The sequence below is a fragment of the Nomascus leucogenys genome, chromosome 5 (assembly GCF_006542625.1).
Source record: "Nomascus leucogenys isolate Asia chromosome 5, Asia_NLE_v1, whole genome shotgun sequence".
Classification (NCBI taxonomy): Eukaryota; Metazoa; Chordata; class Mammalia; order Primates; family Hylobatidae; genus Nomascus; species Nomascus leucogenys.
In genome coordinates this window covers 50992609-51020396 of record NC_044385.1, presented here as the reverse complement: position 1 = coordinate 51020396, position 27788 = coordinate 50992609, and the positions used below count along the sequence as shown (strand labels likewise).

Sequence of the window (27788 nt, the reverse complement as noted above, 5' to 3'; positions counted from 1 at the left end):
AAACCTGCCTTTCCTAAGAAGGATCAGTCCATAAATGGGAGACAACACCAGCTTTCCTCTTCCCCCAGTGGCTGCTCCACCTTAGTCACCTTGCTGGTTCTTCTTCATCTGTCCTGTGTCTTAAATTCACAGCTACCCCAGGGCTCAGTTTTCAGGCTTCTTCTCTGTATTTATACTAAGTAATCTCATTCAGTCCCAATCATACACTGACCACTCTCAGATATGCTTGGTCATCCTGGCAGCCTGGACCTCTCTCCTGAACTCCAGATGTGCCACATACCTGGACCTTTCCACTTAGATGTCTAAGGGGAATCTATCTATAGCTTAATATGTGAATTGAATTATCTGGACATTGGCTGGGTATGGTGGCTCATGCCTGTAATCCCAGCACTTTGGGAGACCAAGGTGGGTGGATCACTTGAGGTCAGGAGTTTGAGACCAACCTGGCCAACATGGCGAAATCCATCTCTACTAAAAATACAAATAAAAAAAAATTAGCCAGGTGTGGTGGTGCACGCCTGTAATCCCAGCTACTCGGGAGGCTGGGATGGGAAAAGCATTGGAACCAGAGAGGCAGAGGCTGCAGCGAGCCGAGATCACATGACTGCACTCCAGCCTGGGCAACAGAGTGAGACCCTGTTTCAAAAAAATAAATAAATAAAAAATAAGAATTATCTGGGCACTTGTTGGGCAGATGGATGCAGTGTTTCTGAGCCCGCAGGGATAAAGGGAGAACATAAGAAGTTAAGAGCTGTGGAGAGCTGGACCCTTGGGTTCACCCATGTGATTCCATCATATTACAACCATATTCACATAGTGACCAGCATGGATAGTGTGGATTTCATGGATGTTTCTGGTAAACTGAACTCATTACAGTCTCAAAATATGATAATTATACCAGGAGAGACTTGAGATCCTGGTTTCAATAAACGTTGAGAAGTAGGAGGAAGCACTTGGTAAACATATGAAAAAGTCTTCAAAGTCGCCCCGGCTGGAATGCAGTGGCACAATCTTGGCTCACTGCAACCTCCACCTCCCAGGTTCAAGCGATTTTCGTGCCTCAGCCTCCCAAGTAGCTCGGATTACAGGCGCATGCCACCACGCCTGGCTAATTTTTGTATTTTTAGTAGAGATGGGGTTTCACCATGTTGGCCAGGCTGGTCTTGAACTCCGGATCTCAATTAATCCACCCACCTTGGCCTTCCAAAGTGCTGGGATTACAGGCATGAGCCACAGCGCCCAGCTGAAAAAGTCTCCAAAGTCGTGGTGGGCAGCATCCAAAGCAAACTAATTGCTCAGGTAAGGCATCAGAAAGGAAGATTTAATAGCCTTGACACTCACACCAGACATCCTTGTGATTTCTCTAAACTCCAAATCTGATCACATAACTTCCTTGCTTGAAATCCCTTATCAGCTCCTCACCTTTTATGGGATTGGATGTCAACTTCTCCGCAAGGCATCCAAGGCCTTTCATGGACTGGCTCCTCACCTGCCTGCTCTCTAACCCCTCCGGTCCTGCCCATCCACCTCAGTGACGTGGACCACTTGCAGTTATCCAAACACGTCTCTATACTTTTGTTCATGCTATTGCCTCTACCTGGAATTCTCTCTTCCTATTTATTCCCCCAGGAAACCCTGACTCAGCCCATCCTCTGTGCAGCTCCCCACAAACTTTTCCCTCTTCTCCACGGCAGAATGAGTTTCTTTATCCTCTGGGTTCCTTTAACCCTTTTGTACATCTTTTAGCCCATGACAATGTCATTCTTTGTTAATTGCTTTGTCTCCCAATTAGACTCTGAGAGCTTCGAGGGAAAAGTCTGATGTTTGAGCTTTTTAAATCCTTGATGCCCAGTGTCATTCCTGGAACACAGTAACTGCTAATCAATGTATGAACAGTTGAGCCCTTGCCGGAACAAACGAAAAATAGTATGTAGTTATACCAACGTCCCACTAGAGGGAGCAATGCAAAACTTGATGCCCTCTAACAGCATTTAAGGCTTGTTCTCAACTAAAGTAATATGATAAAATATTTTCCATTTTAAGCTAAACTTAATGTAAATCAATCCCTGATACACCTGATAAAACATATTTATAAATGTTCACTATATTCCAGGTTCTGAGTTTCACAGTGGATACTTCTTACGGGTACAGATGAATGGAAAGGGCAGGGGCCATATGTACTCATATTTTGTATTTTTACGTTATGTAGCGCGCATCACAAAGCTTTGCTCTTCGCAGACATAATCTCACTTCTCAAGTCTGCTCCACCTAGAAGCTTATTGCTCCACATACAATAAATGCTGTGGAATCCGATGACTACACAGCTTCCTAATTTCCTATTGTCCTATATCCGTCATATCCTGTCTTGAACGCATGCACTTACTGTTGATGAGGTCAGGAGACACAACTCATACAGCCTCATATCTATAATTTCGATCAATTTTGAGTTCAATACTAGTGTTCAATGAATGTGTCTGGCTGACACATGCTCAGCCTGAGACCAGCATCCCCCCACCTGGGTAAATGTGTCCTTCCAGATTCCTTAGCATCCAGCATTGTTCAGTTCAGCATTCAGCACAGTGTATTGTAATTGTCTGTGTACTTACTTACAGCCAGACAAGACTGTGAACTCCCTGAGGAGACTAGCATGATCTTATTCTTTCTCCTAGCTTTGGCTGCCAGCATAGTAACTGGCACCTAAGTGTTAGGTAAATATTTTTTTAAACAAATAAGGGAGCTAATTCCATAATTTTATAAGGGTAGTGACAGACTGATTTCTGCCAGCAGTCTCGGGAAGAGGCTGGATTGCTTTGGGTTTGTACGTAGACAAACGTGTATACATGTTGTAGAAGAGCTGGTCTTGTATGTAGGAAACTGTCTAATTTAAGGCTACTAGGAAAACACACACACACACACACACACACACACACACACGCACACTCCTTCCCTAGAATCTTCCCAAATCAGAAGCTGAGGTGTCTGACTTTCACCATTAGAGAGTCATACCTTTGGCTATACATGGCTTCCTCTCAACATATCTTGAAACTATGTGACCTTGTTAAAAAAAAAATTAAATCTCAAACATCCCCGGCATCTGAGATGTATCCTCAAGCAGTGTTCCCCGTAGCTCTGTTGAGAATCTCAGATAGACCTCTGCTTACTTTCTGTATTTTGCATTAGAAAGTGACTGACTTGTGTCTTTAAATATTTTAGCTGTATGTCAAGTACTTTCAAATTATATATATCATAATATTTACAATTAGAATATATCAATTTGTACAACTCCATGAATTCATAATGATACTAAAAATAAAAACCAAAACTTAATTGGCCACCATTAAATCTAGTGATCAACTTCTTACGTTGAAAATTGGCAAATGAAGGGAAAAAATCAAGCATTTATTCTTTCCTATATAAACTGTACCACTGGGTAACCAAAATTTAATTAAGGTAGAAATTTGTCTTCACAACAAGAATTCAGCAACTAAGTAAAGAATAAATGACAGAATCAGAGTATCACTCCCTGAAATAGAATTATAACATATTCATGAATTAATGAATTTAGACATTGAGCATCAGTGTCTGGTAACATCACAGAAAGAAAGGCAACCAGACATCATATGCCTTCTGATGGAAGTATAAAATACCAAGTATAACAAAGTCTGATCAAACTTCTAGATCCAACAATCAATTCATAAGAAATATAGAGAAGAGCATAACATGTTAAACCAACAAAGTATTTTTAAAAGACAACATTTATGAGACAATCAAAAATGCGAACACTGGCAGTATATACGATTATATTAAATAGTTATCTTCAGTTTTTTTAGGTTGAATAATGCCACTGAGGCTACATTAAAAAAAAACCCTTAACTTTTAGAAATGCACACTAAAATATTTACAGATGAAATAATATGATGTTTGGGATTTGCTTCAAAAATAATGCAGAGTAGGGACAGGGCAGTGGTTGGGCATATAAATGAGACAAGATGGCCTTGAGTTGATAGCTGAAGCTGAGCAACAGGTATATGGGAGTTCATTCTCCCATTTTGTCTACTTTTGCATACACTTAAAATGTGCCATATAAAACATCTTTTTCTTTTAAATTATTAACTGATACCGAAACATTCTGACATTCTTGTCCTAAGGGATAGCTATCCCTTTCCCACTCCTTGAGATCATTATCATAGAGAATCTTCTGGAAATTGCAAATATCCCAAAGAAAGTAACTCGTTAATTCATTAACAGCTATCTGTAAACTGATACAGAGAGTTATTTCCTGGACTGCCTTTAACACTGAAAATACGGAGTTGCTGTGAGCAGAGGTAAAAGAAAACTTTGCGGGAGGGAAACGCAAGGGCAGAGGGAGGGAAGAAGAAAGAAGAACAAATTTTGTCTTCATTACAGTTTTCCTAAGGCCTTCATTTGTTGGCATATACATCATCTTTGTGCAGGTTTTACTAAGAGAACTTTCACGGGGCGGGGGGGGCAGGGTGAGAGAAATGCTTATATTCTTGGCTCTTCGGTTAAATTTTCACAAAGGATCCCTTTTTATGTTGTCAAAGGATAATATAAATATTTTTAGGACAAAAAGGGCTTCTTTTTCCATTACCCTGTGAGCCAATGATGAGACTGCTTGGGTGGGGCTAGGGTAAATTTTTACCTGAACCTGAGAACCGTCTAGACCTGTACACAAGACCACAAGGGTGTGGAAACCAGGAGAGTAAGAGTCACCTCAAGTGCTTGAGAATATAGCTTTCATAGAAGATCTCTGGAAGAACACCAAGAAAGTGGCTGCCTCTGGGGAGGGAAACTGGGGCACTTGGGATATGTTGGGAGGGGGAAAAAGGATGGCTCTTTATTGTTATAGCCAAGTTATACTGTGGTCGGCACCTTAAAATATATGATGACATCTTGCAAACAGGCTTTTGTTGACCTAAGTGACTGTACCTTTTATCTTGAAATTACATACAAGACAAATGGCTATTTATGGGTTCCTTGGCTGGCCCAGCTGCTGGGCACCACCCACGCTGTTTGCATGTGTTCCTTATATTCTCTGGCCCTGTCCTCCCTTCCCCACCCCAGCTTCCGAATCTAATTAAGAATAGTAGATGGTCACTAGAACTGACAAGAATCACATTCTAATAGTTTTATTACAACTTCTATGGTGTGACATAGCATCAGGCAAAACCCAAATTTCCCACAGTAGCACTCCAATAGCAGAGCTATTATTTTGCTTCTCATTTCTCTTATTTTGGACGCTCCTGTTTTACCTTAAATATTCAAGTGAATTCTGCGGCTTATGATTTAAGCACTCCGTTTCTATAGAACGTGGTATCATAAGTTACTATTAGGAAAAGGGTCTCACCATCTTTATCCTGTGGTCTCAAGCAGCCCTGCACACTTTGCAAATCCCTAGAATACTGAGTCTACTTTTATATTTTTGCTTTTTCCTGTTTATTTAGGTGTTATTTACATACATTAAAATTCACCCACTTTAATTGTACAGTTTAACTTTTCTTATTGTATACAAGGTGTAACTACCAGCATGATCAAAATGTAAGATGGTTCCTTTACCTTCAAAAGCTTTTCCATTCCGTTTTGTCCGAGTTCAGTTATGAGACACTGGATTGGGTTTCACAGCCTTTTCTAGCATTGACTGGGGTGATTTCAGTAGTCACTTTACCTCTCTAGATGTGTTTCTGCTGTCATTAAATGAGGAATGCTGGAACAGATTTGTTTGCAGGGACTCTTCCAATACTTTCAGAAAACGCGAGAGTAGGGTGAGGGTGGGAATCTCAGACTTGTGGGCCCCATGATTGATATAACACACGCAGGCGGCAGACCCTAATGGGTAAAAGCATGTGGTTGCATCAGTTGTGGTTTTTCTCTCTTCTCTTGCTAGCGTGTTATCTTTTCTTTCTTTTTTTTTTTTTGAGATGGAGTCTCGCTCTTGTCGCCCAGGCTGGAATAGGCTGGAGTGCAGTGGAATGATCTCGGCTCATTGCAACCTCCACGTCCTGGGTTCAAGCGATTCTCCTGCCTCACCTCCTGAGTAGCTGGGAGTACAGGCGCCCGCTACCACGCCCAGCTATTTTTTGTACTTTTAGTAGAGACGAGGTTTCGCCATGTTTGGCCATGCTGGTCTCGAACTCCTGACCTCAGGTGATCCGCCCGTCTCGGCCTCGCAAAGTGTTGAGATTACAGGCGTGAACCACCGCGCCTGGCCGCTAGCGTGTTATCTTTTCTAAGCACCAGTTTCCTCATCTGCAACACCAGGCTTATTAACAAGACCTATCCGTACACTGTTGTGGTGATGAAGCGAGATGTTCAGGCACCCTTAAATGTTGGTTTATATTTTTATTGCAGTATACTGTAAAGTCACTGCATTCGACTATCTCCGCTGCTACACATTTACGCAGACTGATTTCCATAACCAAAACACAAGCACAAAGCTCATGGCCGGACTCACGCAACCCGGGAAGCCCAGCTGCCCACGTTCCAGGGCTCTGAGAACACCTGGGAACCAACGCCCGTGCTTTCAAAGAGCTGCGGTAGGGGGCAGAATCGGGAACCGGATGTTCTAAGCCTGTCGTACGAGCGCGACGTAAAGCGGATCTGCTTTACGGCACCTTGCTTTCGCCGTAAAGCGCCGTCAGCGAGCCCACGTGCTTGTGTTGACTGGACAACTTCCTGGTGAAAAACGCGACTCTTGCAAGTGGGCAAACTTGACGTTTTCGCTATGGGCAAACGCGGGAGCCGGAGCCAGAGCCAGCTACTCAATACCCTAACTAAAAAGCAGAAGAAACATCTTCGAGATTTCGGCGAGGAGCATCCCTTCTATGACAGGTCTGAAGGGGCGTGGCAGGGTTCCGCAGTTGCCAGAGATGTATCCTCGGGTTTGGTCCTCTGGCCTCCCGTATAGTGCTGCTCCGGCCTTTTCTCACGCTTCCCTGGCTCCTGCTGTGCTCGGCTGGGGAGATTCTGGCGCCATCCCGCCGGGAGATTGAGTGCTTCGCGGGCCTTTTTGTTGAGCCCGTAATTTCATGCTAAGAGACACACCAGTTGTGTGGGGGGAAGGATTTTTTTTTTTTTTAGACGGTGTTTCGCTCTGTCGCCCAGGCTGGAGTGCAATGGCGCGATCTTGGCTCACTGCACCCTCTGCCTCCTCCCGGGTTCAAGCGATTCTCCTGCCTCAGCCTCCCGTGTAGCTCAGATTACAGGCGCCCGCCACCACGCCCGGCTAATTTTTTGTATTTTTAGTAGAGATGGGGTTTCACCATGTTGGCCAGGCTGGTCTTGAACTCCTGACCTCAGGTGATCCACCCACCTCGGCCTCCCAAAGTGCTGGGATTACAGGCGTGAGCCACCGCGCCCGGCTGTGGGGGCGGATTTTTATGTGGTCAGAGATCTAGGAATTTTTTGTAGAAATATATATATAATTTTTTTTTTTAAGACAGAGTCTCGGTTTGTCGCCCAGGCTGGAGTGCAGTGGCGCGATCTCAGCTCACTGCAACCTCCGTCTCCTGGGCTTAAGCGATTCTCCTGCTTCAGCTTCCCGTGTAGCTGGGACTACAGGCGCCTGCCACCACACCCGATCAATTTTTTGTATTTTTAGTAGAGACGGGGTTTCACCATGTTAGCCAGGGTGGTCTCGAACTACTGACCTCAGGTGATCTGCCCGCCTTGGCCTCCCAAAGTGCTGGAATTACAGGCGTGAACCACCGCCTTGGCCTGTTTTTATAATTATTTTTAACTTATCTAAAATGATTGTACATATTTGTGGGATACAGTGTGATATTTTGATACCAATACGTGTACCTAATGTGTAATGATCAAATCCGGGTAATTAGCATATTCATCATCTCAAACATCAATTCTTTGCGTTGGGAACATTGAAAATCCGCTCTTCTAGCCATTTGAAAATATACAATAAATTGTTAGTTATAGTCACATTATATGTTTTGTGTATTTTTAAAGAATTTGTTGGGACATCATTGATTTATGCAATTACGATAAGGAACTAAGTGTATTAGCAGTTGTGGTTTCTCTAGAAATGTCTAGGTGCAGTTATGATCTCAATGCTCATCCCACTACTTTGGGCTGCTTTATCATCAGTTAGGGACATTGTTTTTTTCTTTTTCTTTTTTTTTTCTTTTGAGACAGGGTCTCACTTCGTTGCCCCGGCTGGAATCCAGTGCTGCAATCCTGGCTCACTGCAGCCACCACCTCCTGGGCTCAAGCAGTCCTCCTGCCTCAGCCTTCCCAGTAGCCGAGACTACAGGTGCACAACACAACACCGGGCTAATTTTTCTTATTTTTTGTAGAGACAGGGTCTCCGTATGTTACCCAGGTTGGTCTCAAACTCCTGGGCTCGAGTGATTCTCCCACCTTGGCCTCCTAAAGTGCCGGAATTCCAGATGTGAGCCACTGCTCCCAGCTTAGAGGGACATTCTAATTAAGAAATTTGCTAGAAAAACATGAACCCCGAGATCTTTTATTTAGCCAAGTTGTATCCTTCTTTTGGATGAGAGCCATGTCTGACTCTAGTGTTTGTCATGTGACCTTCTTAAACTTTTCATTTGCCAGTTATTAATCATATTCTTGCCAGCCTTGCCCAAGTGCACGTGTAATTTTTGCATGACTATATCCAAAATGTATTTATAATGTTATATTCTGCCTTTTTCATTTAACATCTCATTTGACCTTTTCCCAATTTCTACATACTAGTAATTAGAATGTAACATTGCCTGTTTCTTTTTAGGGTTTCCAGAAAGGAAGCAAAACCACAGATTTGTCAACTGGTAATGCTTTATACCTTCTTTTTAATAGTTGGTTTTGGGTTGTTGCCACTAAGATTATATCTAGTAATAAAGCTTGATTACATTTCTATTCCTTTTGATTTCAGATGCAAGCTATTATTTTGGCAGTATTACTTAATTTTAAATGCAGATGTCTATAAAAATGCCATTGTGATATCTAATACAGAAGCCACAGTTTGAAATTGTCCAGGGAGACTAGCCTATTAGGCCGTTACAGAGGCTTATCAGAGGGCTCTTAGTGAATCCTAAGAGGGAATATCTTTTTTGGTTAGCATAAAGGAGTCACAAATACAGTGCAAAATGAACAAAGGGCCTATCATGTTACAACAAACTAAAAAAAAAAAAAATCCTGTTTTCTTTTGTTGTCTTGTAATTATCCTGTTGTTCTATTAAACCTATGGCCTTATGCCTGGGACATAAATTAGATCTCATAACCTGAAGTTTTATGTTTTAAAAGTGGGGCAGTAGCAGTTTGGAGAATATGAAGAGCTTCTAGAATCATAGCTAGATTAGCAATTTTAAGTAAATTTGAATTTGGGCTTCGTTGAATAGATGTTGGCTTGATGATAGTTTTAGGGTAACAATGAGAACAATGCAGTTTTTGTTCTTAAAATTCTCCTTTTCCTTTTAGTCAGAGAGTTCAGATTCTTCAGATTCTGAAAGTGAATCAGAGAGTGAACCAGAGCAAGTTTCTGGCTACCACAAACTACTTGCTACATTAAAGAATGTTTCTGAGGAAGAAGAGGAAGATGAGGAGGAGGAAGAGGAAGAAGACAGCATTGTAGATGGTGCAGAAATGAACGATGAAGATGGTGGTAGTGATGTCAGTGTGGAAGAAGAGATGGCTGCAGAGTCTACTGAAAGTCCAGAGAGTAAGTGTCTAGTATAGGCTCATCATCTTTGCCAGAACTATAGACAGTTCATCTCATGGGCATGGTACCTTGTATACTGTGTGAGTTGGATGGAAGGACATGAATCCAAAATAGGGATTTAACCTTGTTGGGTTTGATTATATCTTTGAGAATCTGATGGAAACAGAACCTTCTTAGCACAACTATGCAGAAATAACATTTTTGCTTGTAATTTCAGGGACTTCACCAGTACTAGTGAAAGACCTCCTAATATAGAGGTAGGAGAACACAGTTCTCTCTTTGTGACTGTCTGAATTTATTGAAGAGGTTACTGTTCTTCTCTCAGGGAGACCAAGTTTGATGGAAGATAGACATAAAAATATATAAAAATTTTTAAACAGTAGATTTGCGATCGCATGGAACAGCTAGATATAAGGTGTTGAAGAGAGGCAGAGTGGTTGAACACTGCCAGTGTAAATTAGGGAAGGCTTCAGGGACTCTGTCTCACTCAGACTTCAAGGTGACTTTTTTCTTTAACTTCAAAATCACCTTCATTGAGGTATCATTTACATACAGTAAAATATATCCAATTTAAATATACAGTCTTATGGGTTTTGACAAAGGTATACATCCAAATCAAGATACAGAACATTTCCATTACCTCCAAAAATTTTTCTTGTCCTTTTGCAATCAGTTCCCCACCCTTGGCATCAGGCAGCCACTGACCTGCCTTCTGTCACTATAGATTAGTTTTGCCTGTTCTAGAAATTAATATATATTGAATCATACAGTATGACTCCTTTTGTGTCTAGCTGTTTTTGCTTCTCATGTTTTTCTAATTTATCTGTGTTGTGCATGTATTAGTCGCTTACTACTTTTAGTTGCTGGAATAGCATTCCATTGTCTGAATATATCTGGGTGACTTTTTACATCTCATTATTTTAATGCCTATTTTTCTTACAGCCTTATTTTTTTTTATATGTTTTGGTATTATATATCATTCCAGGTATTTTACTGATCAGTTTTACTGAGATAAAAATTCATTGACTTACACTTAGGAGTTTGTTTGTTTCTATTTTTCTTTGCTTTTTTGGATTTTTAAAAATGAAAATATTTTTTATCATTATAAAAATAATATATATTTACTGTAAACATTTAAGAGGGTAATATAGTTACCCTCTGTCCCTGCTACCCAGAGATAAATACCTTTAGCATTGTATATAACCTTTTAGACTACATTTTTATGATTATATATGTGAGTATGTATATATATTTATGTGTATCTGTATAATGGCCTTATACATTTCTGTAACTTCCTATATCTGTGACTGTGGATTCACATTAGCTTCTTAATTACATAGTATTCCAGTGTAAAAATATGATTATACCCCATTGATAGACCTTTTTTCCCCCAGTTATTTCTTACAATCAGTGCTGCTTTGAACATCCTGTCACGTACATCTTAGTGTACTATGTCTAGTTACTATTTTAGAATAAGTTCCTAGAACTAGAACTGGGTATATTAATTCGAATTCTCCAGAGAAACAGAACCAATAGGATATGTGTGTATATGAGAAAGAGAACTGGCTCACGCCTGTAATCCCAGCACTTTGGGAGGCTGAGGCAGGCAGATCGATTGAGCTTAGGAGTTCGAGACCAGCCTGGCCAACATGGCGAAACCCCATCTCTACAGAAAAATACAAAAATTAGCCGGGCATGGTGGTGCATGCCTGTCGTTCCAGCTACTCGGGAGGCTGAGGCTGAGGTGGGAGGATCACTTGAGCCCAGGAGGTGGAGGTTGCAGTGAGCCAAGATGATGCCACTGCACTCCAGCCTGGGTGACAGAGCCAGACCCTGTCTCAATAAATAAATAAATAAATAAATAAATAAATAAAATGCTCATCCAAAAACATCCTCGCAGAAACATCCAAAATAATGTTTGGCCAGATATCTGGGCACTGTGTCCCAGCCAAATTAAGACATAAAACCCACCATCACGCATCATGTGTTGATGATTAGGCTTAATTTTGAAATCTATGTTTTCTAACTGAATTTACCTAAATATAAATAGTATCAATGAACATTATTGTTGGTATAGCCTAAGGAAATAAATTTTGTCAACAGAAGTATAATTTGTGAGTAAATAATTTTATAAAATGTTTTTCAAAACTGCAGATGTAGCTTTATCTGCTGACCCTGAGGGAAAAGAAGATGGGGAAGGGCCACCGGGCACATCACAAGCATCCCCTGAAGAGTTCACAGACGCAAAACACGAATCACTGTTCAGCCTGGAAACCAATTTTCTGGAAGAGGAAAGTGGAGACAACTCTTCTTTGAAAGCATCTCAAGGTCATAGCGCAGTGTGTGTTATTTGAATTCACCAGGTGCTTAGTATGGAATTTATGTACTAATACACATTGAATCATTGGAACAAACAGCAATAAACAGTTTAGTGGCTAGATCTAGAGCTGGGAAAAATAATTCTAAAAGGTATTTTGTGTTTTTCAAGGGTTACTCAGTGTTTAGGGGTTGGAGGGGACATTTATTTAGGAGAACAAACAACTTAAGAATAATGGTAGGGAAGGCCAGCTTCCCAGGCCTCACATTTTCATTATTGGGGTCAGGGGAAGATTTCTGATTTTCTCCCCAAGAAGGGAAAGAGAAAGAAAAAGAGGAAAAAATACTTCCTCTACCCCTCACTTGCTGTTCCTTTTTAGAGCAGTAATTTTTCAGATTTGCAAGACCCAGGGGTGGCTAATCTGAGTGGTCTTTATTACCAGGGAGACCCTCAAAAGCCAAAAAGCCCTACCCTGTGTCTCCTGCCTCCCACAGACTCTTGACCACTCCTGTGACCACATGGCAATCACGTGGTCAAGACGTGCCTATGGCAGGCTTTGATGGGTTCCTGCTGTCTGAAGTCCAGTTTCTCAGCCAGTGTCTGGGTGGGCAAGTCAGGTTGGTCTTGTTCTGTATCCTGATTGCCTTCATTGATATCATTGCCATTCTTCAACCCAGCTTTACCTTTAATGAAACAGAAATTTTAATCCTCATTTGACTCATTTAGTTCTGTTGGTTATTTTGCAGGAGAAGAAGTGACAGGTAGAATTTGTAGATTTTAGTACAAATTCCATTCTGAACCATTAAAACTTAGAAACTTTGGAGGAAACATTAGGAAGCTTGACTGTCCCATAATTTCTGTGGTTGTTTTGCCCGTACAGATGTATTAGCATCTAGAATTCTTATGTCCTGTTGTTCAATCTTAGATATTTAATACAAGATGCATTTCATTTGAAATTTTACTGTTTGGATGCTTGAATGGGTCATTTAACTTCGTTCGGTTTCTTATGAGTGGGACTGGGAGAGAAGGTTGGGTGGCTAGCTCAGAATACTAAAGATTACTTGGAGTGCAGATGCTATCATGTGGATCATTTGTTCAATTCAGTGGAGTATTTGTCATTTCTATGTGTCCCAGTGCAAGATCAATCAGACATGGAACCTGTTCTTAGAGACCTTGCAGTCTGCTAGATAAGACATGTATATATGTATATGTGTTGGAATGGGTGGGTTGGGCAGGGTAGGAAACTTGAGAAAGTGATGAATCTAGGGAACAACGTTGTGCCTAACACAGTAAGCCTGGGAAGTATTTATTGTGATTCAGTGGGTAACATTAAATTGATAACATTTGGATATGCATAAATGAAGTGAAGGAGAGGCTGGAATTTTTAGTTGAAGGAAGGAAAAGCACAGAGGCAGAAGAATTTGAGGGCCATATAGTCCAGAAATGACAATGGAGTTGCAGGTTGGAGGTATATCCTAAAGTGCTCTGAATTCCAGGCTGAGAAGTTTCTTCAAAAGTTTTCAAGCTGGGAAGTAATATAATTAGAGAAATGTTTTAGAAAGATGAACCTTTCAGAAGTTTTTAAGCTCTGGACTTGGCCAGAGGATGGGGAAAGTCAATGGAGAAAAGGATGAGTTAACACAATGAAGATCAACACGTCTTTCACAGGGGAAGACCAGAAAACCCCTCTATAGTTGCATAGTGTGCTGACATTTTTTATTTCTGAATTAGATCCATTTCTTCAACATGTGAACAAAGAACTGAAAGAAAAAGAAATTCAGGCTGTTGCCACAAATCCCAAAACTACCCACGAGCTTAAAGTAAGTGTTGCTTGGTCATCCCAGTCACAAATAGAGAAAGCTCTAAATAAAACAGTGGTCTTGGGTTTTAGTGGCCTCCCAGAATGTATGATATACACCTGTGGTAGATGACTCGATAGGGAAGCAGGGCATAGGAAGGCTAGAAGAGCCCAGTGGGGCACAGGTGTAGCTAGAAAAAGCACCAGGAAGCTGGAGTGTGGGTGCCAGATAATATAATGATGGGTAAGAGTGGATTTGGAGACCAGCATTTTCAAGGAGCTGTCACATTTTGACCCACGGCAAGTTCATCTGCTTTTTTGCTATTCACTATTCTAGTCTGCTAGAGGGAGATAATAATACCTATCTCAAAATAGAATAGTTTACTAATACATAGTGTTCAGTAAAACAGTGTTCATTAAAACAGTAGGTACTACTGTTGTTCATTTGTTTGAAATATCTGAGGTAGGTCCACAAACTATCCAGATATTGGGCAGTTTTTGCTTCTTTGTTCTTACCACTGATGCCATTCATGAGAGTTGGTCATCCTTTTTTTAATTGAAATTTTTATTGAGGGAATAATTATAGATAAACATGCAGTTGTAAGAAATCATACAAAGACATCTTGTACCCTTTGCCCAGTTTTCCTCAATGGTGAAATCTTGTAGAACCGTAGTGTAATGTCACAGCCAGGAAACTGACATTGATATAATCTACCAGTCTTACTTGAATCTGGTCTTACTCCTGTTCAACTGTGTATGCCTGTGCCTATATTTAGTTATATACAATTCTGTCATGCATAGGTTCCTGTATCTACTCCTGTCATCAAGATGCAGAACATTTCCAGCAAAATACGGATCCTTGTTGCCCTTTTATAACCATATCTACCTCCCTCTGCACCCCGCCCCACCCCCATTTCTAACCCCTGGTAACCTCTAATCTGGTCTCCATTTCTATAATTTTGTCATTTTAAAAATGTTAAATGACTCATACAGCATGTAACCTTTTGAGATTTTTTTTTTTCACTCAGCATAATTCCTTGGAGATTCATCCAAGTTATTTTAGGTATCAGTAATTTATTTCTTTTTATTGCTGAGGTTGTCCTATTTTTAGATCAGCAATGTAGCTATAATTCAAAAATTCTTAAACTTGTATCCCACAAAATAGAAAATAGTATTCCTTAGGTTTTAAACAAAATGGACAGATTTCTTGTCATAGAACTTGTCAACACCTTTAGTATCTAATGTACATTGTGACTCTCCCTCAGAGGAATTAAGTTTTGTGATGTTTATCAAGAGTATTTGACCATGGAATCCCTTTGTTTCTAGAATGAATGTTGACTCTTCCTAGAATATATTCCACAGAACAGTGTGGGACAACTGATAGGGTGAAGAGCTCAGATTTGAAGTCAGAAACCTTGGGGTCTAGCCCTCAGCTCCATTTTCTTCTGTGTAAACTTTGTATCATACCTCTGTATGAACCTCAGCGCTTCCTAAACTATAACATGAGTATCATGGTAACTACCTTGCAGGGCTGTTGTGAGGATTAAATGAGATGATCTATAAATCATGAAAAAATTCGCTAAATATAGTACTACGTGAATGTAATTTACTGTTATTCATTTCTAATTTGGCTCTTGATCTGTTTCTCCCCTAGTGGCCTATTCTGGGCCAGCTTGTTTTTTCCTCTAAGTTTCAGAAGTTGGAAACATTTAAACCCCCAAAGGATATTGACTTAAAGTCACTTCATCTCCAGAAGCCTCTGGAATCCACCTGGACCAAGACCAACAGCCAGTTCCTATCTGGTCCCCAAAAATCAAGCAGCCCGTTCACCCCCCTCCAGAAAGAACTCTTCTTAATTATGAATTCTTACCGGGACCTGTTCTACCCAGAAAGGACTGCTCTGAAGAACGGGGAAGAGATCCGCCATGTGTATTGCCTGCATGTGATAAATCACATCCTCAAAGCCAACGCCCAGGTGCTTGGCAACAATAGCAGACGCCGAAGCCAGAAGTTTGGAGTGGGTGATGATGATGACTTCAGAGACCAAGGGTTAACAAGGCCCAAGGTGAGTCCAGCAGGAAAGCTTTGCTCTCGAGAAGGAAGCTGCAAGGCACTGCCATAGAGGTGCCTGACACTTAGCAGGAACTTGGGTGTTTTAATAATTGACTGGCATAATGAATGAGCCCAAATGTGAGCATATTAAGTAGGCCAGGTAGTGTCAGAGCAGCACAGCAGCAGCTTAGTGGGCTGTTTCTGGCAGTGGATGTAGCTGGAAACTCGTGAGAAGGAGGCACTTCATGACACTTTCCTTAAAGATAAACCCAGAGTATATAAATAAAACTCCATTATAAATCTCTTCTTTGTGGTTGTCAAAGCTGGATGGGACCTTAATAAGCCTTTTTTCCAATCCCTCCATATTACAGCTGTGGACAGCCCCAAATTCATAGAAATTCGTAGACGGCCTTGCTAAAGAGAACCAGGGAAAGAGTAGCAGAGATGAGACAAGAACCATAGATTCTCTTCACTAAGCCACATACATATGTCAGCCTTTGAAAGCAAAAATTTACATTTGCCACTGTAAAGTTATTGCTGCTTAAAGTGATGAGTTTGTATTCATAAGTCTAAGCTCTAGTGGATTTGAGGCCTTAACAGGAAATGGCTTTCAGTTCTGTCTACATTATTCATGATGTTATAGAACCGCTCTAGTGGATTTGAGGCCTTAACAGGAAATGGCTTTCAATTCTGTCTACATTATTCATGATGTTATAGAACCAGGACTTGTCCCCCTGCCCTGAACTGCATCTCTCCGTATTGAAGAAGCCTCATCTTTTTAGAATTTTCTCATTGAGTTTAATAGGATTCTAGAAATTTGATACTAATGTGGCCTTTAGAGATTTCTTAGTCAAACTCCCTTGTGTAACAGCAGGGGAAACCAAAGCCCTGACGCTTACTTAGTGTCACTAGTGGAACAATAACCCAGTCCTCTTAAATATTGGTCCACCATCTCTGTAACTGTACTCCTTGGGGCTTGAAGATCAGGATTATAAGGTTATTTGTTTCCATTTAGAATTACATAGGAGAATAAGAGGCAGATTATCTATGAAACATATTATAATTTGGTGAATTACGTGATTTAACTGGGGTTATGTCCATTGTTTACAATAGGAAATTAGAAATTAACCATTTATTAAGCATCTTCGGTTTTTATTCTCAACAGTAACTTCAAATATTTTTGAATATGCTTAGAAAGCTGAGTCCTGTTTTTCCCCTTAATTGTGGTCATTTTTTTTTTTTAGAAATGCTTTATTGTCATTTCTGAAAGACTGTACTAGAGAATGCACTAAAAATGTAATGCTGGTTAATCCTTTTTCTTACCCGCTTTATTTCTTTTCTACTTGTCCCATTTATTTATTCGGCACGTATTTATTCACTGTGTCTTTAGGATAAAAATATTGCACTAATTCTGTGGGAGACACAGAAATCTTTCCCTCAAAGAGCTCATGTGTTTATGTCCTTGAGTTTTTACTGGTAGACGTATCTGTTAGAGGCATTGGCTTATTGTAAAAGGTATTTCCAAATTCTGCTTGAGAAATGTCTCACATGGACTGATGGGTCCAAAGTCCGCAGGTCATGGTGCTGGGGCTATGAAAGGTGCTCAGTTTCTGGTGTTGAGCCAGGCCCTGTGCAAAGGGGGTAACGTAGGTATGTTTCTTGGCTGGGAGCCACTGTTCTGCATGGAGCTTTTTAGCTCCACTTCCTCAGCAGTTTCACCTCAAGATCCGGTTCCTTCCTCTTGCCCCCACTAAGGCTGCTGTTGCTCTCTGCACAGGTACTGATAGTGGTACCATTCCGGGAAGCTGCTTTGCGGGTGGTGCAGCTCTTCATCAGCCTCCTCGAGGGTGACAGCAAGAAGAAAATCATTGTGAGCAACAAAAAGAGGTTTCAGGGAGAATATGGATCAGATCCCGAGGAGAGACCACCCAACTTGAAGAGGCCTGAAGATTATGAAGCTGTATTTGTGGGCAATATTGATGACCACTTCAGGATTGGTAATTCTTCCTTATCAACTTTGAGACCTAAAGTCTGAAGGTCTACATAGCTGGAGACCAGAAGCTGGAATTAGATATTTTCCCAGTGGATCACTCACTGTGCCTCTTAACAGAACCAGTGTGCCTTTGAGACATGTTGTTTGCCATGGGAGAGTCTTGCCTTGGCTAATGGGGTGGACATTAGGCCAGTGGAGTGGGGAGGATCTCTGAGGCCATATATGAAAGGCACATGTACATTTATAACAGACATTTATAGCAAGTTTATAACAGAAGTGTGTAAGCACACCCATAGCTGGTAGCAGATAGATGCTACAAGGGGTGCTCTAGGATGTTGGAAGTGATGGGGCTGATGGGGTCATTCTGGGGAGGCTGAATAAAATGACTGTTTCTATACAAAGGTGGACTTTCTCCTGTCTGCTACATAGATGCCTACCCTGAATAATCTCCACACATGATTTCCACCCAAATTTTCACATTTTTGCTTGTCTCTCATTCAGCTCCCATTGACTTTGGTTGGTTATATCTTTATAGAGTAAAGTTCTTGGGAAAATGTTCATTAGTCACATATGCTCATTCACAAATACTTATTGAGATATCTACAGTGTGCCAGGCACTGTTAAGAAGCTGGGAATATACAAATAAATATAGAAATAAAAGTTATAGTTCCCATTGCTAAGGAAATCCAGCCTACGACAGGGAGCAGGCAGTGCAAGATACGCGTGCAACGGTTGTTCTCGGAGCATTTAAAGCAAACCCCCTTACCCAAAATGGGGGCAGGGTGGTTAGGGAAGATGTTGTGGTGGAGGTGTCATCTGTACTAGGTGGAAACCTGTGTAGGATTCAGCCAGTTTCAAAGGGAGGTGGCTGAGTGGAGGAAAACATTTCAGACAGGAAACTGCCTGTTGCAGAGGCATCAGAGTGACTAAGCTTGGAATGACCTATGATTCACACAGGCTTTGGTATGGTGGAATGTAAGGCATAAGGAGACGAGAGCTCATGTTTTGTCTGGAACATGTATAGCTGTCCAGGAAGCAGTTGGTATATTGTTCTGGAGCTCAGGAAAAAAAATATGGGCTGGAAATACACATTTGTGTGAAGGTGACATTAAAGCCATGATCAGTGAATCAGTTCACCCAAAGCTTTACGCAGCATGAGAGCAGAGCTGACAAGTGAATCCACCAGTTTGTAGAAGAAGAGTTATTTGGATCTGGAAGGACGGACAAGGGCCAGGTCAGTGATAGAAGCAAAAATGAGCGTTGAAGTCATGGAAACTATTAGCAAGGAAAAGAGCATTGCAAGGCAGCTGTTTGTACATTCTGTGCCATTTGTACATTCCTCATAAGAAGCTCTCAAAAGTGTTCATCCTGTTGGTGACTGAGGACTGTGGGGACCTTAGCAAGAGTCATTTCTCTGGAGTCCTGAGAATCAGAGGCCAGATTGCAGTGGAGCGAGAAGTAAAGGAGAGATTTGAAAGTAGAATTCTCTGGAGCAGTTTGATAGTGACGGAAAGGAAGAGAAGGTAGAAGCTAGAAGGGACTATAGATGCAAGGGAAAGATTTCTCTTGTTCTTATGTTTTAATAATTAAAGCAGTTGAGCACAGTTACATGCTAAGAGGAACATAAGAGATGTGGAAGCAATAGAAGTGGCAGACTGCTTTGAGAGGGTTGAAGGTAATGGCTTGGTAGTGACTAATGAATTGGTGTGTACTTGGCTGTTTTGTGTAGGAGTGGCAATACTTCAGAGAAGCATCCGACTCTATGCCCCGTTTTACTCCTCGGATATCCTCATTGCTTCCCCCCTGGGCTTGAGGACCATCATTGGTGGAGAAGGAGAGAAGAAGAGAGATTTTGACTTTCTGTCTTCTATCGAGCTTCTCATCATTGATCAAGCTGACATTTACCTGATGCAGAACTGGGAGCATGTCCTGGTAATGCTGGCCATTCACATTCAGTGGGATAGGATTCATATTCAGAGGGATAAGACACCCAGTGGTTTAAGTCCTAAAGAATTATTTAAGTCCAGATTAGAACTCTGTTTGGAAGCAAGGACACACACTCCACATTTTCTAATTTGAAAAAGTCTTTTGTTCCCTTTTCTACCCAGAGGTTGTCCATAATTAAACTATCTAGAGATTAAAATTCCTGTCAGTCATTTTCGAATCTCCAGAAAAGATTTCTTTCCCTTAAAATTTCTTTCTACTAACTTTAGGGTGGGTGGATGGGTGGATGGGTGGATGGGATAGGTTGATGGATGGATGGGTCCTCACCAGGAACATCTTTACCTAACACAATCCCACATGTGGTTTTTGCTTATGCTGTTTTGTTTGGTCTTTAGTGAAGATGGGAATACCATGCTCAAGATTTTTTAAGGTAGGATCTTGTTTTGTAGAGAAATATAGGATGTCTTTATTACCCAATGTAATTTGTACTGTAATTTTTTTCTCCTTCTCCACACACTCTGCAGTGTTATCAGGTTTAGGACTGAAAAACTGCTTTGGAACAATCCTTATTTAGGAACTATAGGCTTATTTTTCTAAGGCATATGGGAACTCACCCCTTCTACAACCCCGTGTCTTGAAGCTTGCAGGAAGTTTGGGACAAATGAAGGGTAGAACTTACTTCTAAAGTAGGAAATAAATTTATTGTACTCATTACCCTTCAGTATCTATTACAAGGTAAAAATAAAATGGAAAAGGCATTTTGGCATAGTCAAGTTATATTCTTAGATTCGAGGAAAAGACAGGTAGGGTGACACTGCGACTATTCCTAATGTTTTGAGAACCAGGTCATTGAGGGACAGCAGCTCTGTTTTCCATGGCATTTCCCTTCTTGTCCAAGTCTGGGACTTGGGGACCCATAGAGAGACCAGTGTGGCATTTCAGAAGTTCGTTTTAAGGGAGCATTCCTGTAGGTACCATTTTGATCACTTGTTAAAATTCCAGGAGGTGGCCAGTTTTAGCTTGTCTCCTCATTGGGGATGTTTGGCTGACCATGGGCAAGTCACTCACCCCTGTGAGCCTCAGTTTTCTTGTTATAATTTAGGAGATGATAGTACATGAGTTGATAGACTCAGAAAATGTTTAGCAATGTCCAACATGTAAATGCTCAGTCAATACTAATGGTAATATTATTTCCACTCAAAGCATTTGATGAATCACATGAACCTACTACCCCTGGACTCACATGGGGTAGACTTTTCTCGAGTGCGGATGTGGAGCCTCAATAATTGGTCCAAGTACTATCGCCAGACACTGCTATTTGGGGCCCTTCAGGATGCCCAGATCAACTCAGTGTTCAACAAGTACTGCATCAACATGCAGGGCCAGGTGGGTTCTCGTCTTGTTTCCTCAGTATCTTCATGAGCACTGTTTACTGTTTGGGTCCTGAGGTAGAAGGAGGGGATAGCATCTGGTCAAGAAGGGGATGGCTGTCCACCTAATGCTCTCGTTGACTACTGGCAGGTGGCCGTGAGGAATGTCCCAATGACAGGCTCTATCAGTCATGTCCTGGTGCAGCTCCCACATGTCTTCCAGAGGATGGAAGCTGAAAATCTAGCTTCAGTGATTGATGCCAGGTAACCCACTGCTCCCAGCAGGCCCCTGGGGACCACATAGAGAGATTTGACTTGGGTGTACAAACCTAGAATTGGATTCCATTTTGCTTTTATTGATTACTGTTTACCAAATCAGATGAGATAATTGAACTTAATTATGTCATTTGTCAGAGGAGGAAACTGAAGCACAGAGAGAAATAGTGACTTGGCCTAGGTCTCATAACTAGTTAGTAGCGGGGTTATTACTGTAAATCAGGACTCTTTCACTCTTGACTGTGGCATTTTAAAATTATACAGCTTTATGCTACAAAGTGTCTCATGTCAGCAAGTTAATTGTAAGCCCCTCAGGGGAAGAACTATTTTTCTAATTGTATAGATAATTTCCCCCTTTTTCTTTATTGTGTTTAGTTAGGGGACCCCAAGGAAGCTTAGTCAGGCTTAGTATATGGTAGATGTTCAGTGATTATTTGTTGACTGACTGACTGACTGACTGAATAGTGTGGTGTGTACTTCCTAGAATAATTTTCTGGGATACAATGGTATTACATCTGTTTTTTACAATGAATAGTGTTGACACTTATTTTTTTAGTGTGCTTATCAAGTTTTATCCTTACATAATCTCTTTGAGAGGAGGTAAATCATATTGGCCTCTGGGGAGGTAATCTTTTAACACGAGATTGTGAATTGCTGAGGGTCACACAGTTAAGAGACACCATAAGCTTAGCTCTAGACATTAACTTTGCCCTTTGCCATTCCAAATCAGGTTTAACTTTTTTGTGAACAAGATTTTGCCGCAGTACCGTGATGCAGTCATGTCTCACACGTTCATCTATATCCCCTCCTACTTTGACTTCGTGCGTCTTCGAAATTACTTCAAGAAGGAGGAACTGAATTGTACCCACATCTGCGAGTACACGCAGAAGTCCGGTGTCTCCAGGGCCAGACACTTCTTCCTTCAAGGACAGAAACAGTTTCTACTTTTCACAGAGCGCTTCCATTTCTACAAAAGGTAAAGTGGGGCCAGGTTTCAAGCCTCCTCTCTGCAGGGGAAGTGCAGGACAAATCATGGCCTGCTCTGAATGCATGGCAGGCTTCTTGCTGTTATGAGATCATCCCTCACTCTCGCACTCTTACAAAGTAGCCAGAGAGTTTTTGGTCTGGACAGACTCTTCTTGGTTGGTTAGTTGGTTTTCTCCCAAAATGGGCATTGCTGAAGAAGGATGTAGAAACCAAAGCATACCCTGTCTATAGACCTGGCGTGTAGCTGTGGTTATACACTGCAAGAAGGACATTACAGGACAACTCAAATGAATACAAGGAAGGAGAGGGACCTTCCCTGTATTCACTTCAGTTGTCCCTGTCTAGACTTTTTCCCTCTGTTTTCCCTCAGTGCACAGACAAAAGCATTGAGAGCTGTGTTTTCTGGGGAGATGGAGGCTGAGTACAGTGTCAGTTTCCAGACAGTTTCGGTGTTCCTGAGGTATGCACGGATACTCCCTACCAAGGAGAACTAGGACCGTGGGCTCCTTGACATTTGCGGGAGGTAAAAGGGTAAGGGCTTCAAGTTGAATGTTGAAGCGTTTCAGTGCTTGCTTAGATTTCTGACCAGGTGACTTTAACAAAATAAGTTGATTGGTCTTCATGTTATTTTTTAAAAAATTTAGGCCAGGTGCAGTGGCTCACACCTGTAATCCCAGCACTTTGGGAGGCCGAGGCAGGTGGATCACCTGTGGTCAGGAGTTCAAGACCATCCCGGCTAACATGGTGAAACCCCGTTTCTACTAAAAATACAAAAAATTAGTTGAGCGTGGTGGCGTGTGCCTGTAATCCCAGCTACTCGGGAGGCTGAGGTAGGAGAATCGCTTGAACCCGGGAGGCAAAGGTTGCAGTTAGCTGAGATCGTGCCATTGCACTCCAGCTTGGGCAACAAGAGCAAAACTCCGTCTCAAAAAAAAAAAAGAAAAAAAAAACTCTAATTAGAGGATTAGTAATACTGAGCCTTCTATTACTTTTTGGGATAGTGGCGGCCTTTTTGGCCCTAGAGCTCATATATTTTATTGTTTTGCTAAGTCTCTCTCTGTTGATAAATAGAAAAAGCTTTTTTATTTTTAGATTTTTATTTTCAATTTTCATGGTTGCATAGTATGGAAAAGGCTTTTTTTAACCCTTGCCTGTAAAGATATGTAAATTACATTCTATTACCTCATCCTGATTTCACAATAATGTCCAGTGGATTTAAGTTCTGACTTTACTGTTTTATTAACTCACAATGGGTGCATTTTCTCGGAGAATCCTAAACAGATACGCCAGAAATCTCCCAAGCTTTGGAGCACATTAGATGATGCACTTTGGCATTGCATTACCTTTTAGTTTATGCTAAAACGATTAGGATGGTGCTCCCCAGATAACGTTCTTGTTACCAGGATGGGGAGGGAGGAGTCCCAGCAGCTTGCCTAGGCATAGCAAAGCTGGCATGGCATGACTTCTTAAGAGAGTTGAGGATTGATTAAATTTGTGTTTCCCAGGCTCCATTCTTGGCTACCCAGAGAAGGCTGCTTGGCCAAAGAGTGTTAATGAATGCCTGCTTGTTGGCCTCATTATGTGCTCTGTTCCAGTAAGTTGTCGTTTCCATTCATGTTGGAAAGTATTTGGGGAAGTTGCACTCATCAGGTCTTAAAAGCTCTTAGCTTTCTATCATCTTGACAAATGAAAGCAAGCCCTTTAAGTGAAGTGGATGGATTGGAAAACTTCCCAGTGTGATTGTCTATAGCAACTGTGAATTAAGCTGGGATGAGGACTGCTCTTTAGTATCTCAGCAGCTTTTCAAGGACAGGGCATGGAGCCCTTTGTAAGCAGGACAGTCCCCTGTATTACACTGTCTGTTTATTTACCAAGCTATGTTGCCCCCAAAGTCACGATAAGGACAAATCTCAACATATGCCATTTGCTTTATGCCCTGGGCCAGGTTAATTGGTGTTTCTTTTGCAGAAGATGAATGAAAATAATGTGCTTTAGAGTTCTGCAACAGCTAATTATCTCAAGGTTTCCAACTATAGAATTTTTTGCTTGAGAGATCACCAAGGTGATGATGGGTGTTTTGGTGTGCAGTGTCTTTGTGATTTGTTTTTTTTAAATTTGACCTTGGAAAAGGTACTTTTTTTTTTTTTGGTTTGTGGGTTTGTTGTTTTTTTTTGTTTGTTTTTTTAGACAGTCTCACTCTGTTGCTCAGGCTGGAGTGCAGTGGTGTGGTGCGATCTCAGCTTGCTGCAGCCTCTGCCTCTTGGGTTCAAGCAATTCTCGTGACTCAGCCTCCTGAGTAGCTGGGATTACAGAAGTGCATCACTATGCCTGGCTGATTTTTGTATTTTTAGTAGACGAGGTTTTGCTATGTTGGCCAGGCTGGTCTTGAACTCCTGGCCTCATGTGATCTGCCCACCTCAGCCTCCCAAAGTGTTGGGGTTATAGGCATGAGCCACCATGCCCAGCCAGAAAATGTGCATGTATTTTATATTGTAGTATCTGACTCTGTTTTTATATTCTCTATGACAGCTGGCAATGTTAGGAAGATTAGAATTCATTTTTGAGTTGGCAAAAATTTTTTAACCTGAAGATTTGTTTTATTTGGGGAAGATTAAACTAGCAGAATCTTAGAATTGGATGAACATTTGGTCATGATTGCCCTCCCAACAATGGGTCACAGCTCTTTTCCAGTGCGTTATCAGTGGGTTTCCACAGCAGGGAGGATCTCAACCAGGAGGCAAGTCAGAAACTGAAGGTGGGATTTGTGGAGTTGGAAAGGCTGCTGGGAGTTTCTGATTACTCCCTTCCCCTACATGAGAATCCCAGTTCTAGAAGTAGCAAACTTGGTCTTTATGGACTGTAGGAAGGAGCCAGCCTTTCAAGTTAATTGTGGTTGCCTCATTTGTCTTTAATAGTGGCTGGTGAAATAGACATGTGGAAGGTCCTGTCAGGGTGATTAGGCTGTGTTTGTAGGAGTCACTGAAGACAAAGCATATATAAGGGAGGAGGAAGGCAGGGTAAGGGGTGCTCAAGCTATGGAGACTTGGCACTAACTGCCCCTTGGAAGAGGCCCTGGCCATGTTCTCTGTTGCCAGGAGATCTCTATTGTGGTTGCATTGGGACTGAGACAGATTTTCGTGTGTGTGTGTGTTTAATATAACACTTAACAGTTTTATTGTTTTGTTTTTCCTGATTGTGAGGGTATTACACAGTTATTGTAGAGAAATTGGAAATTTTAGGTTAAAAATCTCACTGTCCTGATATAAATACTCTTTTTGGTAATTTTTTTCCATCTTTTTTATATGAAAAATGTGCATGCATGTGTGTACATGCACGCATGTACACACACAGGTTTTTTTTAAAAACATTACTAAAATTGGGATCTTTTTTTCTTTTAGGGATTTTTTTTCCTTTGTCTTAGATGTTTTATGTGCTCATTGAAAAAAATTCAAAGATGTTAACATTTTGGCCTGTATATTTGTATATTGTGGATTTTTGTGTGTATTTTTAAGTTACTGTATATAGCTCTACCACATCCTCTCTTCCCCCAGGTTTTTATTTGAAAAGATTTCATTGTGAAAGAAAATTGTTAAGAGACTAACAATAAACATCTGTTTATTTATAAATGCTTTTACCCCAAATTCCACCAGCTGTTCTCATTTTATCACATTTGCACATACCCATCTTCTCTCTATCCCCACTCACATCTCTTATTTTTTCTTCCTGAACCATTTGAAAGTAAAGTAGCGTGAGTCTTCATTGACACTTTACCCCTAAATATTTTAGCATGCAGCTCCTAAAAACAAAAACATTCTTTTATCTAACCATAGCACCATTATCATGCTACCTGATGTTACAATATCATCTGATATCTAGTCTATATTAGATTTTCCTAGTTGTCCCCAAAATGACTATTATAGCTCTTTCCTCTCCAGCCAAAAAGCATTCAGTAAGGATCATATATAGCATTTGGTTAACTTACTGCTTTTGTTTCTTTAATCTAGTTTAGTTCTCAATTGGGGAACAATTTTGCTCCCTCAGGGACATTTGGCAATATCTGGAGACATTTTTGGTTATCACAACTGGAGGATTATTCTGGTGGTTCTAGTGGGTTGAGACCAGCGATGCTGCGAAACACCTTCGTTCACAGGACAGCCCCCAACCACAAAGAATTATCTGTCTCAAAATGTCAGCAGTGTTAGCACTGAGAAACCCTCATCCAGAATAACTCTCTTGCTTTTTTACTTTTTCACGACATCGACATCTTTTTGAAGAGTCCAGTCTGGTTTCCTGTAGTATGTCTCACAGTCTGGATTTATCTAATTGTTCCCTTATTATTTAGATCAGTGGTTCCCAAACTTTGCTGTACATTAGAATAGAAGCTTTTAAAAATCCAAATGCCCAGGTCGCATCCCAGTACCAATTAAATCACAGTGTCTGGGATGGGGACCAAACCTAAGTATTTAAAAAAAAAAAACAAAAAACAGCCAGGTGATTTCAATGTGCAGCAGTTTGGGGATGACTGATTTAGAATAAATATCTTTTGATAAGAATTCTACTTAGGGAATATTACGTACTTTCTACCTCATCTCATCAGGAGGCACATAATGTCACTTTGTCTCATTCTTGGTGATGCCAAATCACTAAAATCACTTAGTGTGCGTATGTAATTAATAAGTAATATGTGAGGTAAACATCACATTGTTTTTAATGGCTACATAGTATTACGTTGGTTAATTAAGCTAGCTTCCTTTTAGTGGGCATATAGGGTTTTTTTTTGTTGTTTTCTGCTGTTGTATATAATAATATGCAAAACATCCATATGCATATGTTTTGATGAAATATGTATTTTCTTGGGATAGATTTTGAAAGGAAAACTTGTTAGCACAGAGGCTGTACACAGTTAAAAATGTGTCATGCGTTGCCACTTATTTGCTCCTTCGCATCTTTTCCGTATCTTCTCCTGAATTCACAAAGTAACTTATGCTCCATTGACCTATTTCTCCGAAGCTCCATAGACTGAATTATTGCTACTGATGTGATAGTCAAAATGACACCTTATTGTTTGGATGTCTTTTTCTTGCTTTTTTGTGTCTTGTGTAACTTTCAGTGGAATGTAGAGGCTGAGGTAAATAATACTTATGTCTGGCCACACCCCTTCCATAGGCCACTGGTGTGGGTGCTATCAATCTAGTCAAGATTTGATTGTTACTATAGATACCTTCCCAACACCACAGACTTCAAATTCCTCCAGCAACAGTGGGCTTGATGTAGGGTCTCGGGTGCTGGAGGGTTTTTCTCAGTGTCCTGATCGCTCAGCTGTCACTGAGGCCTTGACACGTGTGCCAGAGGAGGGT

The 27788-nt window shown here is 41.0% G+C and overlaps 2 protein-coding genes across 2 annotated transcripts in view; one reads left to right on the top strand and one right to left on the bottom strand.

Moving 5' to 3' along the window:
* The window catches only part of IRF6 (interferon regulatory factor 6), a 41322-nt gene extending 35431 nt beyond the window's left edge, over positions 1 to 5891 (bottom strand). The window contains exon 1 of the mRNA XM_030813068.1: positions 5578 to 5891. The gene's annotated coding sequence lies outside the window, so the exon portion shown is untranslated. The remainder of the gene's footprint in view (positions 1 to 5577) is intronic.
* A 755-nt stretch (positions 5892 to 6646) lies between these two features.
* UTP25 (UTP25 small subunit processor component) overlaps positions 6647 to 27788 on the top strand; it is a 29444-nt gene continuing 8302 nt past the window's right edge. The window contains exons 1-11 of the mRNA XM_003273015.3: positions 6647 to 6849; positions 8765 to 8804; positions 9454 to 9694; positions 11849 to 12022; positions 13743 to 13831; positions 15464 to 15874; positions 17639 to 17858; positions 19584 to 19786; positions 21002 to 21184; positions 21320 to 21432; positions 22175 to 22420. Of these exons, the coding sequence (XP_003273063.1) occupies positions 6743 to 6849; positions 8765 to 8804; positions 9454 to 9694; positions 11849 to 12022; positions 13743 to 13831; positions 15464 to 15874; positions 17639 to 17858; positions 19584 to 19786; positions 21002 to 21184; positions 21320 to 21432; positions 22175 to 22420 (2027 nt within the window). The 5' untranslated portion in view covers positions 6647 to 6742. The remainder of the gene's footprint in view (positions 6850 to 8764; positions 8805 to 9453; positions 9695 to 11848; positions 12023 to 13742; positions 13832 to 15463; positions 15875 to 17638; positions 17859 to 19583; positions 19787 to 21001; positions 21185 to 21319; positions 21433 to 22174; positions 22421 to 27788) is intronic.